At 48.4% G+C, this 13,270-nt stretch overlaps 7 protein-coding genes across 7 annotated transcripts; 3 read left to right on the forward strand and 4 right to left on the reverse strand.

Annotated features, from left to right (window-relative positions):
- Positions 1–204: 204 nt before the first annotated feature.
- FVEG_12549 (mandelate racemase) lies at positions 205–1,727 on the forward strand (the record flags this gene model as incomplete). The annotated part of the gene is made up of 4 exons (XM_018901895.1): positions 205–249; positions 302–409; positions 465–1,070; positions 1,122–1,727. The coding sequence occupies 4 exons, from the start codon at positions 205–207 to the stop codon at positions 1,725–1,727; spliced, it is 1,365 nt and encodes a 454-aa protein (XP_018760491.1).
- Positions 1,728–2,153: 426 nt separating this feature from the next.
- FVEG_12548 (hypothetical protein) lies at positions 2,154–2,695 on the forward strand. The gene has a single exon (XM_018901894.1). It carries the CDS (start codon positions 2,207–2,209, stop codon positions 2,606–2,608), a length of 402 nt encoding a protein of 133 aa, XP_018760490.1. The 5' UTR covers positions 2,154–2,206; the 3' UTR covers positions 2,609–2,695.
- A 33-nt stretch (positions 2,696–2,728) lies between these two features.
- Positions 2,729–4,170, reverse strand: FVEG_12547 (hypothetical protein). The gene has a single exon (XM_018901893.1). It carries the CDS (start codon positions 3,974–3,976, stop codon positions 2,819–2,821), a length of 1,158 nt encoding a protein of 385 aa, XP_018760489.1. The 5' UTR covers positions 3,977–4,170; the 3' UTR covers positions 2,729–2,818.
- A 382-nt stretch (positions 4,171–4,552) lies between these two features.
- Positions 4,553–6,169, reverse strand: FVEG_12546 (hypothetical protein; the record flags this gene model as incomplete). The annotated part of the gene is made up of 1 exon (XM_018901892.1): positions 4,553–6,169. The coding sequence occupies one exon, from the start codon at positions 6,167–6,169 to the stop codon at positions 4,553–4,555; it is 1,617 nt and encodes a 538-aa protein (XP_018760488.1).
- Positions 6,170–8,042: 1,873 nt separating this feature from the next.
- FVEG_12545 (hypothetical protein) lies at positions 8,043–8,928 on the forward strand (the record flags this gene model as incomplete). The annotated part of the gene is made up of 2 exons (XM_018901891.1): positions 8,043–8,193; positions 8,243–8,928. 2 exons carry the CDS (start codon positions 8,043–8,045, stop codon positions 8,926–8,928), a joined length of 837 nt encoding a protein of 278 aa, XP_018760487.1.
- Positions 8,929–9,093: 165 nt separating this feature from the next.
- Positions 9,094–10,932, reverse strand: FVEG_12544 (hypothetical protein; the record flags this gene model as incomplete). Its single annotated transcript, XM_018901890.1, has 1 exon — positions 9,094–10,932. One exon carries the CDS (start codon positions 10,930–10,932, stop codon positions 9,094–9,096), a length of 1,839 nt encoding a protein of 612 aa, XP_018760486.1.
- Positions 10,933–11,708: 776 nt separating this feature from the next.
- FVEG_12543 (hypothetical protein) lies at positions 11,709–13,255 on the reverse strand. Its single transcript, XM_018901889.1, has 4 exons — positions 12,599–13,255; positions 12,531–12,539; positions 12,020–12,472; positions 11,709–11,957 (listed from the first exon to the last, which is right to left on the reverse strand). The coding sequence occupies exons 1-4, from the start codon at positions 13,181–13,183 to the stop codon at positions 11,829–11,831; spliced, it is 1,176 nt and encodes a 391-aa protein (XP_018760485.1). The 5' UTR covers positions 13,184–13,255; the 3' UTR covers positions 11,709–11,828.
- Positions 13,256–13,270: the final 15 nt, after the last annotated feature.

Here is a 13,270-nt window from a genome sequence, read left to right on the forward strand (position 1 = left end):
ATGGCTTGCTGCTAGTTATAGGACACGATGACTGTAATTTACCTGACGCTTTTAAGATAGGGATCTGAGTGGAGGTGGAATCTAGCCAAGGCTCTAAGTAGCTGGCATATAAAACGAAAGGTCATTGAAACGACTGACACATATATGTACCCATACACGTCTGTTCAAACTCAGTGAACATCATCTCTCATTATCCAAGAAATTATGGTTGTCATCAAGACTATTACCTCACACGATGTGCGGTTTCCTGTATGTAGTCTGAGAAACGGTGGACCCAATATGCGCTAACTCCAGCCTCAAGACTTCACTGGACAAGGCTGGCTCAGATGGCATGAACCTCTCACCAGACTACTCGGCTGCGTTTTGTATTATCACAACCGACGACCCCAACTTTACCGGTCATGGCATGGTATGTGAAGAATTCCCGACTATCAATTTAACCGATTCTCACAGAATATTCGTAGACCTTCACAATTGGTCGCGGAAATGAGCTTGTCTGTGGCGCAATCGACCTCCTCGCTCCATTAATACAAGGCAAAGATCTTTCTGAGCTTACAAAAAACTGGGGTAAAACCTGGCGATACTTGACCTCAGACTCACAACTCCGTTGGGTTGGTCCGGAAAAAGGTGTTATACATCTAGCTCTCGGTGCCCTCGTCAATGCGATCTGGGACTTGTGGGCAAAGACATTAGGGAAGCCTGTATGGCGTGTTGTTGCGGACATGACGCCCGAAGAAGTCATCCAATGCATTGACTTTCGCTACATTTCTGACGTGCTGAGTCCTAATGATGCATTGGAAATTCTGAGAGCAGCACAGAAGGGCAAGGCTCAGAGGATTCAGGACGCTTTGAGTAATCGTGCGGTTCCTGCATACACTACTAGTGCCGGCTGGTTGGGGTATGGTGAAGACAAGATGAAGAAGCTACTTGAGGAGAGCGTGCAACAGGGCTTCAAGTACTTCAAACTCAAGGTTGGCACAGATCTTGAGGAAGATCGACAGAGACTGAGGATTGCCCGTGATGTGTTGGGTTATGATAGAGGCAACGTCCTCATGGTGGATGCGAATCAGGTATACCCCAACCTCTCGGTCTGATATCACTTGATTTACTCTCTATTGCAGGTATGGTCTGTCACCGAAGCAATCACACACATGAACGCTCTCGCAGAGTTCAAACCATGGTTCATCGAAGAACCAACATCCCCAGACGACATTCTCGGACACGCTGCTATCCGCCAAGGTCTATCCAACACAACCCACGGCGCCATCGCAGTAGCAACAGGAGAAATGTGCCAGAACCGCGTCATGTTCAAACAGCTCCTCCAAGCAGGCGCCGTGGACATCATCCAGCCCGACGCATGCCGTGTTGGTGGTGTGAACGAGGTTCTGGCGATTCTCCTCCTCGCTGCCAAGTTCAAGGTCCCCATTGTCCCGCATTCAGGTGGTGTAGGACTACCAGAGTATACGCAGCACTTGAGTACTATTGATTACGTTGTCATCAGTGGCCGGAAGAGTGTTTTGGAGTATGTGGATCATTTGCATGAGCATTTCCACCATCCGTCAAAGGTTGTTGATGGACATTATGTCACGCCCTTGACGCCGGGATATAGCGTGGAGATGAAGCCGGAAAGTCTGGTGAGGTTTGCATATCCGGGCAACGACGCCAGTTGGTGGACAAGCAAGGAGGCAGAGGTTGTTATCAACCAACCGAGGGTCAAGGCGTTATAGAGTTTGTAGGGGCTACAGTTACGCCCTTTGATTCGTAGTTGTTGGAATCGCTGGTCTTTTCAGCTTTGATACTAATGCAATTGAACCACCCGACTTTTCCATTCTAATCCGTGCCACGTCACTCAGCTTCGGGCCTCAGCTGCGCTATAGACCGGCACTAAGACTAGTCTTGCCGATCGCCGTACTCCTCTCCAGTCAATTCGTCCCAGCGGTTACGCAAGGAAAAGCGATCTTCCTTTCGATGAAGGGCAAGTATTAGTATCCGAACGAGCTTAAGTACCCTCTGAGACTTTTCTGCATCGTGACGACATTTATGGCTGGGGGCTGGCGATAGAAGACGACGAACTATCTCGCGTCTACTTAAACTGGCCTGGCCCGCGGTTCTCAACTTTGCAAGTCTGTTATTATTCTATTGGCATATGTCTAATTCTCCCTATCTACTCTTATCAATTTTCTCCGATTAGCCGAGACTGTGAAATATGTCGGTGTGCAACGATGTTTCGCCGGATTGCCCGACGGTCCTTGCCCAGCTCAGAGATGATAAGAAGTTCAAATACATCATCTATAAAGTTGTCAACAGTATGTTGGTTACCGACACCACCGCCTTGGACGGTGACTGGGATGACCTTAAAGAACGTCTGCTCAGCGACCACCCGAAATATCCAGCATTCGCTATCTACGACTTTGGCCAAGATTATCAACACAAGCTTGCCTTCATCTCCTGGCTACCAGACGCAGTCCCCCCGAGTATCAAGATTACTCATGAATCCAACCGGGCTGTTGTCAAGACAATGCTCGATAGCCCCAGCATTGACATTTACGCTAGCGACTCTGCGGATCTAGACGAGGGTCCTATCCTTGAGCACCTCGATAAGGTCTGAGCATACTGTCATTGTGCGCAAAGAATGGATGCTCATTATTATGATGGTGGCCCTTAGAGGTAGCGGTGGATGAACATCCATGGCCATTTCGGTTACAAAGACGTCATCATAAGCAAATGTGCACAGTGACTGGGTGGTATACACTCGTGCAAGATAGTCTGTTCCCTCTACAAAGTCAATCTAAAATATATATCCATATGTACATGCCCCTCACGCCAACACTCTGATTGCAGCAGACTGCTTCAAGCCCCTATCATCTAAAGCTGTGATATCCACAACATCAGGCTTTTTCGCATCCCGAGTAGAATCGCCAATCAATGCCTTGGGCTTCCTGCCAGAGAAGTCATAGTCCAGCCACTCCCCCAACATCAAGCGGACACGCTCACAAAGGGCAAGTCTTCTCTCCACTGACTGAGAGTCCAGCTCGGTATAGTCCAGTAAACTCTCAGAGTCGCTGACATTCTTGAGTACCCTTTTAGCAGCAACCACATTCTGCTCCAGGTCGGAAAGGGTGCTGATCCCTGTGATAGTTGATACAGAGAATGAGGATGTGCAGTTCTGCTTTGCCTTCACAATAGCATATTGCATCGCGAGCGAGCATAGACTCTCTCCTTCTCCATGCTTGTCCATCCACTCAGCAGCTTTGGCCGCGGCAGCTCTCAGGCCTTGAGGCGCAGGATGCCAATCACCTGTCAGTCCAAGAGGAATACCGCCTGTCCTCAATAGTCCAACAGCCAGTGGACTTGAGCAGAACACAGTGTTTACACCAGCTGCGCGGAAGCGATCAAACCCACGGGTTTCGGCTTGTGTGTTCTGAAGGGTGAGCTGAGCCCAGGTTTGGACAACATCGACAGGGTGTCCATATTTCTGTCTGGCAAGGCTAGCAACTTCAGCGAGAACATCAATGTCGTAGCCCGAGATTCCGACCCGCAGAATAACCCCAATTCGTTGAAACTCCAGCAATACACCAACAGCTGTGACGGCTTCATCCAAGGAGACGTACTCGACATCATGGCAGAACACAACGTCCAAGTATGTAGTTCCAAATCGCTGCAGTGACCTGGCGACAGACTTTTTGATCCAGTCCGGGGAGTAGTTAAACTCATTTTCCTTGATGCGGCCAACCTTGGTCATGAGCTCATAGTCGCTCCGTTGATATTCTGACTGGATACGGGAATCTGATAATGCAGCGCCCATAAGTTGCTCTGAAGGCTCATAGTATGGTGATGTGTCAATGGTGCGCACGCCAAGTTCGAATGCGCGTAAGAGGATGTCGACGATAGGAAGTGATTCGGGGTCAGGGTTCAGTTGGTAGCTGAAGCCTGCTCCACCCATGACCAAGGCTGGGGGTGAAGAGATCGGTGACATTATGTCGTGATATTGGAGAGATGTGTTTGAGTAGAGAACGGAGTAGATGATTATTAGATTGAGATAGTTGAAGTGATAAAGAATAAGAGATCTGTAGCTATGACAGTTTCACTCGATTTGCGATATGTATTGGCCCTTTCAATATGAATTTTGAATAGAAATCAGTTATTCAGAATGGCATTTTGGATATAATATTTCTCAATGCGCTAAGACGCCTCAGAGGGATTTTTATCATATCGGCCCGTTACAAATAAGATCTGCAGCTTGATAGAGTATCATTGGTACGTATCTGTCAGTGGATACGGTTGGCTTGGGACTAAATACCCGACGGTTAATTCTCTCATGCCAGACCATCATCCGGTATTAACCGTCCTAGACCCCACTGGCCATGCAACTGTTATGTTGCTGACAGTCAACGCGCTTGCGTATTTCGATTTTTGATTCAGACATCTGCAGAAACACATAATTGCGACGGGGATTTAGTCAGAATATATTATGCAATGTTTGAGGAAGTGTATGAAGCTCTCAAATAATTCATTTGTACATCTCTCCATACAATTATTCTACAGTCTTACACTATTGACTCTTGGACGGAATTCTATAGACCTGATACTCATCTCCTGCATTTACAGGTAAGATGTTGAACGTCACAAACCCATCTGGACTCTCAGGTTCCAGCCTAACAAAGGCCTGGGCTGCATGCTGCTGTTTTGTGCCGACCCAATACGCCCCAGCGGGAAACTTCATCGTCTTCTTGCTCAACTCAGTATTCACTGTAGTCAATGCAATACCCTCGTACTTAGTCTCTGCCAGCGAAGCAGATGTTATGTTGTATGCTTCCACTTCACCTTCAAAGTCGACAGCAAGCTCATCCACAATAACACCAGCTGCTCGAAGGCGGAGAGCAGCGTTGGCCCAAGCTCTGCTGAAGATGTAGGCTTCGGGACGAGCGCGGGTGAGGTTACTAGCGGGAGGAGTATTGTTGCCGAACAAAACAGGAACCTCAGTGATGTTTCCAGTCTCAGCGTCGAGGTATGGCCATTTCGTCTCCATCCATCTTGGCTGATCCCTTACAATAATCTCGTGGTCATTTTCGATAAAGTCCTTCCTCGCTTCTTCGACAGTTTCGTATACCAGCTCCGCATTATCAGCGGCAATCTGCAAGACCGTCTCAGCTGCAGTCAACCCAGCTGTTGTCCTGCGCTGGAAGTTGCGATCACCAATGCCGATTCCTCTCGTCTCCGAGAGAAAAGCCAGTCCTTGGCCGAGGAAAACAGTGACTTCGCCGCGAGTATCGGTGACAAAGTCTTGAAGCTTGATGGTGTCGTTTTCTTGGGATGCAACAACATAGCCGTTTGTTGTAAGATTCTTCTTTCGTAGCGCGGTGGCAACTTCTGGTACAAACAGAGATTCCGCCATTGAACGAATGTCAGCGTGGACATTTGGGTTCTTGAAAGCTGAGAACTGGTTGTCCTGGACCGGGATATAGGTTTTGTTCTGATATGTCAACCCTCTTCGGGCTCCATATTCATGGCAATCGAGATGGACATGGGCATTGAATTTTAGATTCAACTGCTTGACTTCCATGGTCTGTTGCGAAGCCATCTTGGTATGGTCTCGATTGGGGTCAAAGCTCGTGGCAAGAAGACGCTGAAAATAAGCCGATCCATCGGGGTTATATCGTGGAAGAACAGTAATATCGAGCTTCTCTAGAAGTCCAAGGGTCCATTCTGGCTCAGCATCCATTTTACCGAGGAGTGCAAGAAGTCCTTCTTCACCGGCCGGTTCATTCCCATGAACTCCGCCCTGTAGCCAGACTCGGACTTTGTTAGTGGTGTTGCCCACTGGCGACGTCTGCAAGAGCGATTTTGATGCAGACAACACAACATAAGGAATCGAGCGTCCCTCTTCAGAAGTGAACACAGGATTGTGATAGGTCATCCAGTCGTTTCGCGATGCAAGCGTCCACAAGAATTGTTCCAGCGTCTGCTGGGAGTTTGGCGCTGATGTACCATTGGCGAAACCTGGAGCAACACTCTCTGGATTGATGAAGGCTGGAGAGTAGAGCTTTTGATCTACATCCGGAAAGTTGGCAGCAATTTGAGGAGGATCCTCCTCAAAGGGGACTTTGTTTCCAGCATAGGAGAGCGCTGCGGCTCCAGAAAGGAGTGTTGAAAACACAAGAGAATTCATCGTTGCTTGCTGATTAAAATGCTTCTTGAAACGCATATTTTCTTCCCTTAAATAGATCTGCACACCTCCGAGCCAAGTCCCGGTTTTGCAATGAGCTTCCCTCTTGATACTAGTAAGTGATTATCATTGTCGAATGAGATAAAGGTCGACTTGTAACCCCGCGATTTCGTGTATTGCCAAGCTCGGTGATCCACTGCTATCACTTGGCAGTCCGACCACGGCGGCCAACTTTAATCGGACACTTGGAGATCATATCTTGTATCGGGGAACTTGTTGCTTGTGTAGGATGCTTATTCAGTCATGTTTTTGGCGTCTGCTCTATTGTGAGTCAGGGCAATGAGCTGAAGGCCGAAGTGCTGCAAATGCATTGAACAGGGGTGGCCAGACCAACAGTAAGTTTTCCCTTATCCATTGAACAATCCTGAGGCACACTACCGCACATTTATTCATCCTTCTTCAAGAGAACAAAGGGCTGCTGGCATAGATTTAAGCTTGTAATTAACCTTGGGCAATATTGGTGCGGTTAGCAAGCTAGGAGTAATCGCTGCACCAGGAGTCGCTTTGCGGATAGTGGGAGCATTACCCGCCCATTCGGCTGTGCTAGCGGCTATGTACCATGGCCACCAACGGCCCAATACTACCGGTTCATCTTTTTCGCGTAATTGAGCGCAAGTCTCAGATAAGCAGGGGATTTTTGAAGTTTGCAGGTTAAAAGGGATACTGAGTTGGAAGAGACGTTGAAGGGAAACCGAAGAAAAGCGCGACCAGAGACTCGGCTGTCAGCCTGTCACACATGCATTCCACTATTTTTCTCGTAAATGGGAGATCGTAATCGACTAAAATAGCGAGCGGGCTCTGAAAGGGTCAATGCAGTGGGGTCTCTCGGGTTTAATGGCCCGTCGTTTATTTTCTTCGGCACTTGTGGGTTCTTTGGTGGATTGATGATGATGTTGCTCGGACTTAACTGAGCCTCATCTGATGTTACTATGAATAGATGACATGATTGAGCCAGAGGATGAGTGCAAATGGACAGTTTGGGTAGAGGTGAGGCTGAGCTCGACATCCGGTATATCATAGATCGATACTGCTCGCTGCGTAACAACAGCCACGGCAGCATATTAAATATACTGTATATATCATAGTGATTCACGACTGCGACATTCTCTGCCTTTTTGTTTCTTTGCTAACTGCAAACTCTAGCCGAAGGTACGAGATGCATCTCGAGAGGGCTGCCGCAGGTACCGACAGAATTCAGGGCGTAGTCTATAAGAGAAGGGAAACTTGGCCCATTAGGAGCAGGTAATTGAGAGCGATTTCGCATTATTTATATCTGCTGGATCGTTTCGATAAGTGACGAATTTCCAGCTCATTTACCGTCAGTGGCGATACGCGAAACTTGTCCCACTTGTACACGTCTGGACATCCCTGCTCGTACTGGCTATACGTGTATAGCAAACGGGCCTTCCGCAGTATCCGTATCTCAGCTAATAGATACCAATGCTAACAACAAGCTGAATGGCTAGTGAGGCGGGTTAAAAACAAGCTTAAGACATTTCAAGTCCAGTCTCCCTCTCGTGGTGGAACTTGCCGTGTCAGGTACGCGCCCTTTTGAATCCAGGGGTCAAGTCCGCGTATTGTAATACATAAGTTCTCAATGCATTCTATAAGTACATCAAAAATACAGAGTAATAATTTCTGATCTTCTCTCATCATCTGCTTCACATTTTGTTTTCATTAGTCTGTCGTTCTCGAGTTTCTTTTCTTTCTCTTTCGCATCTATTTACCTGTCATTACAGAATAAGACGCTCTCATTTGTACCAGATTCGACATTTCACAGTCATTTTCATTACCATCACTTTCACAAAACATCATCATGGCAGGTTTTACGTTCTATAATTACGAGCCCTCTTTACCAGCGGCCGCCACATTTGTTATCATCTTCACCACCGCCGCTCTTATTCACTTATGGCAAATGTTCCGGCATCGAACATGGTACTTTATCCCATTCCTCATCGGCTGTCTCTGTGAGTATCCTTCACTTCGCATCAATGAAAGAAAGCTGATTTTCCATAGTTGAAGCGTTTGGTTACGTCGGCCGTGCGCTCTCCGCAAACCAAGCTCCAGACTACACCAAGAACCCGTACATCATGCAGTCGATATTACTCCTTCTCGGCCCCGCGCTTCTGGCCGCGTCTATCTATATGATATTGGGCCGGTTGATAGTTCTTTTGAATGCCGGCCACTTATCCTTGATTCGAACGAAGTGGTTGACCAAGGTTTTCGTTATCGGCGACGTACTATCTTTCCTGGCACAGAGTGGAGGCGGCGGTATGCTCGCATCAGCAAAGTCCAATGATAAAGTCAAAATGGGTGAGAACATGATCGTTGGCGGTTTGCTCATTCAGATCGTCTTCTTTGGCTTCTTTATGGTTGTCACGGTCGTCTTTCACATGCGGATTCACTCTCGTCCAACTTCTCGATCTCTTGTCCTGAACACTCCTTGGGAGAAGTTGATCTTCATTCTTTACGCTTCGAGCCTATTCATACTCGTTCGGTCGGTTTTCCGTGTCGCGGAATATGTTCTTGGGAAAGACGGAGCGTTGCAGGCTCATGAGTATTGGCTCTATATCTTTGACGCGACGCTCATGTCGTTTGTTGCTATTCTCTTCAATTTCTTCCACCCAAGTAAAGTCATCAACAAGCTGGGAGACGAAAAGCCCAGATATACAGTGGATGAGTATCCCTTACATGGCGTATAGTTCCCCCAAACCTTACAGGAAGCTTCAGTGGGCCTATCATAGAGCGTCTCTATTATCGGATCACTAGAAGGACGATCAGAAGCATGTATTAGTAGATAGATCGCGACGAGAATTCTCCTAATAGATTATGATATGCTACCAAGTTGCGTATTTATTCCCATTGTCTCACGTTCCATTTGCTGGCTGTGTATAGAGATTGCCGTTAATCGTGGTGTTCATGGTCCCATTTGCCTGGAATATGTTCTTCAAAACGTCAATAGTCAGATGGAAGCCACTTGGACTTGTCTTCTTTGAATTCTTCGAGTTTCCAGTTTGAGTCAGGTCAGAATACCAGTCGACATGACTCAGCGTCAGAGATGGAAACGTGGCGCGAACTGTTTCTGATCCTGACAGGAACGTTGATTCATCATCTGAGAAGTGATGATAGACTACACTGATCTCACTGGTAGATGCATCATCTGCCCCAACGATCTCAACACTTGCATATCCACAACTGAGGCCCATCAGTGTGTAGTTGCCAGGTGTCGGCTCGGAACGCTGTGGATCAATGTCTCCTGGAGAGTACTTGACACCCCATGGGACCTCGTCGGAGATGGGGTCGACTGCAGGAAGATTGAGGGGCTCCCGAGTAGTAAGAGTTGCCAGCACTACACGCACTCGTCTACCTCCTGGCTCCTTAGACGAATAGCATGGAAGCGGGTTTGTCCCTCCACAAGCAGGAGGGAGTGTTTGAGCCTCCGCGTAAATAATCTGAGTGCCATCCGGAGACCATCTCGGGTCAGCAATTGCATTCCATTCGGGGTCGTTATAATCGCCGCTGCCAGGAACGCCTTCCCCTTCCCCATAGATCTTCTGGCCAAAGTATTCCCCGCGATCACCATGCCGATCCAAGAGATACGGCCTGAAGAACCTTCTCTGCCCGTTGTTTCTCGTCGAGGATGTAATTGACGTGCTGATCAGGTCGGTAATAGGAGGGATATGTCTCATGCCAGAGAGCCACATTTGACGGTCCGTTCCTCGCGTGTCCAAAACCGCCATCCAATTATCGTCAGGTGAGATAGCAATCGGATCGCAGTATTCTGGGTGTCTTGTAAGTCGCCGCACCTTGCCAGTCTCCAAGTGAACAGCGAAGACGTCAATGTTGGAGGACTCGGCAGGATAGCCGATGTACGTAGCTTCAGTTCCCCTGCCGCTGAAACCACGAAGCTCGCCTACAGCTATGGCGTTCCTATTTATGGTGATGTGTTTACCATGCGTCGTAATAGGTTGGTCTGCTTCTGGGTTGAACAGTCGGGTGACTTTGACGAGATCGTAACGCGGAACAAGCGGTATGCCGGCTGTTGGCTTTGCGTTGAACTTCAATCTTCCGAGGTACGCGTACTGACCGATCTTTGGACCGTTAGTTGTGAAAGCATTGAATCCAAGATGGAGGTCATCGGGGTGCAAACGCAGCTCCCGAATAGCGCCGCCCTTCCCGGTCCCATCAGGGCTAGTATCCCACCGTATGGGATAAACGTGGGTGAGCTCAGGTGTACAAGCCGCATCAACCAGTTTATGCGGCCCGCAATCGAGTATATTGGTACCGAAGAGAACTCTTTTTCCGTCACCAAAAGCCTGGGGGTAGCTGTATGTTGGGCTCATTCCTCTTGTGTTATTCTCGGCCAGTCCACAAGTAAGACATTTCCACGGACTTCCACCAGGAAAGTTCTGGCCGTCGGTCCTCACGGCAATAATCTGGCTACCGTTGTAAACACTGGATGGGCCCGGAGATGACGGAGCGCCTGTAAAGGTGACGTGCACCAAAACATGCTTTCCATCCAATAGAAAGCCGCCTGCTTGAAAGTCCTGATTTGAAGCAAGAGTCATGCATCCAGTGCCATTTGGATTCACTTCTGGCGTGCAAGCACCGGTATCGTTGCTGGGTGCAACTGGTGGAAGGGGAAGTGTTGAAAGGCTGATGGGTTCTGGATTTGGCGGGGCATGTTGCGCTTTGTCAGTCGACATGATAAACTGAGAGTTCGGAAGTGCCAGTGCCATCCTTACACAGTTCAGTATGAATGATTGGCGGTGATACATTGTGATTATTGGTGTAAATTACGCGCCCTTGTATGTGCAATGAATGGTCTGGCAATGTCATAAAGCCCGGTACTTATACTTAATCTTCTGAGTGTCTCGCAAGACTGTCAAGCTGCATGTGTCTGGAATGTTAGTACGGAACTTCAATTTTCGGCTTTGTTATTGGCTCTCTTCATACCCAACAGACTAATAGAGATCGCAATGTCCTTTGGCTACGATTTAAGGGCCCAGCTCTTTATTCAAAAGAGCAATTATGATAGTATCGAAACTTACATATCTCTTACTTCAAGTTGTAATTATTGCATCTTGTACCGTGCTAATACTCACTGCCCCAAATGGGAATATTAATTCCGAACTCCACACACACGTCATTGGCTCGCGCAAAACACAATACGCGGAGGTCTTCACTATACGCGTATTTCGTATTTGACCATCCGCGTGCAATCTCTTTCCCTTAACCTGGACCATTAAACTAGTGTGATTTGCATGACCAACAGTGCTCAATCGTCTTACCTATGTTTTATGTTTGTTACGTGTTGTACTTGCATTGAGGGAATGATCGTGTTGTCGTCACTTTCGGTGTGTATTATCCGTGGTTTTCTGTCCGTATATCTGCACCTAAAACGCGTGGCTGCAGACGGTGCGATTTTGCTGGTCAGACATCATGACAGACGATTACAGTAAGGCAAGTATGGCTTCTAAAGTATGAGATTCCAATTGCCCTCTTTTGAGCCCTAGCTCAGAGACTTGCATTAACCATTAAATACACTACATAAATTAAAACTCTATATGATTTTGAATGAACCTTGCGCACTATGATCCCGTCATACAGCGACGACTTTAACCTCGGGGCCTTCGATCTTCTTGACCTTGCGGCCCTCCCACCACGACATCAGACCAGCCAACAGACCTGTGCCGCAACCAAGGCCGATGAAAGTGCCAGTAGCCCAGCTCTTTTGCATGAAGTCAGTACGTCAACCTCAAGTTAATTAGGAAACTAGAAACGTGAACTTACGGGACGATCAATGCGATTGTACCCCCACATGAAATAGCACAAAACAGCTTGTAGGAATGTATTCAGCACCATCATATAGATAGTGAATCCCAATTTCCAAAGCGGTGTCGGAGGCGCCTTCTCGCCGGTAAACGTGGTTGAGCCGGGAAGAGTAGTAGTCGAATCAGCCGGGCTTGTGTTCTGTTCCGTCGCCCAGGCAGGAGGTCGAAACCAAGCCTTGTTTTGATCTGTGAGCTTCTGCATGGCAGGGACATCCTTCCAGAAGACTGCGCGGGTGTAGCGGTACCAGTCACGGAAGCGCCACGGGGCTAGACCGAAGCCTGTGACGCAGAAGAGGGCGTTGAGGATCTGACTGTCTATCTCGAGCCATTTCTTGCGCGCTGAGTTGTTGTCGTTGGCGCTGGGATGGTTCATGGCTGGTGCAACATTGAGGAGTAGGAAGAAGAGCATTGCCTAGAGATGGAGCGTCAGAAGCGTACACAAAAAAATATCGAGTGGTCAATCCACTTACGCCCCATGCCTGCGAGAGTGTTAGTTAACGAGCTGAACTTACGGAATAACCGGACAAGAGTTACTTACCACAATATTCAGACCATACAGCGTGATGAGGAAGCCAGATGGCGTGAGAAAGAATTTCCAAAACGCCTTGAGGCCGTTCATGATCGTCGGTCCCCATTTCTCCTTCTCGTCAGCCTTGTGTTTCTCATACAGACTTTTCCGTCGCTCCAGCCGCTGTCGATGCTTTTCGCGCAGATGAAAATGGTGATGATGATGGCGTTCCTCAGGTGCCTCGGTGACAGTATCTTCCCTCAGCGATCCCTGCTCCACGTCAACTTCCTCAGGAATTGCGACGGGCTCCTCGATGAAAGGATCCTTGTCAAGCTTTGGGATCACACTAGGTCTGCGAGTGAGCGTCGCTGTCCTCACCAGCGTGAGCTCGCCGTCTGGCTCAGGCACAGCGTAGCGCGTAGAGTGGCCTTGGGCATTGAATTCGATCTTATCGCCGCCAGATTCTGCGTCGCGGAGTTCAGTGAGATTGGGGGCTTGTGCGATGGCTGTGCCGGTGGCTTGCCACATGCCCAGCTGCGGATTGGCATTGATGATTGATAGCGACGCGCCGCGGACGCGACCCACGAAGCCATTGTTTGGCGGTGGCTCCGACATTGCGGCCGATACTTGAGAGATCTCCTGCCTCTGGTGATATTGTCGAATTTGAGGCTCAAGGATGTTTTGATTGATGGTGCAAGGTTC

Source organism: Fusarium verticillioides, chromosome 3, assembly GCF_000149555.1.
Source record: "Fusarium verticillioides 7600 chromosome 3, whole genome shotgun sequence".
In the NCBI taxonomy this organism is placed as follows: domain Eukaryota; kingdom Fungi; phylum Ascomycota; class Sordariomycetes; order Hypocreales; family Nectriaceae; genus Fusarium; species Fusarium verticillioides.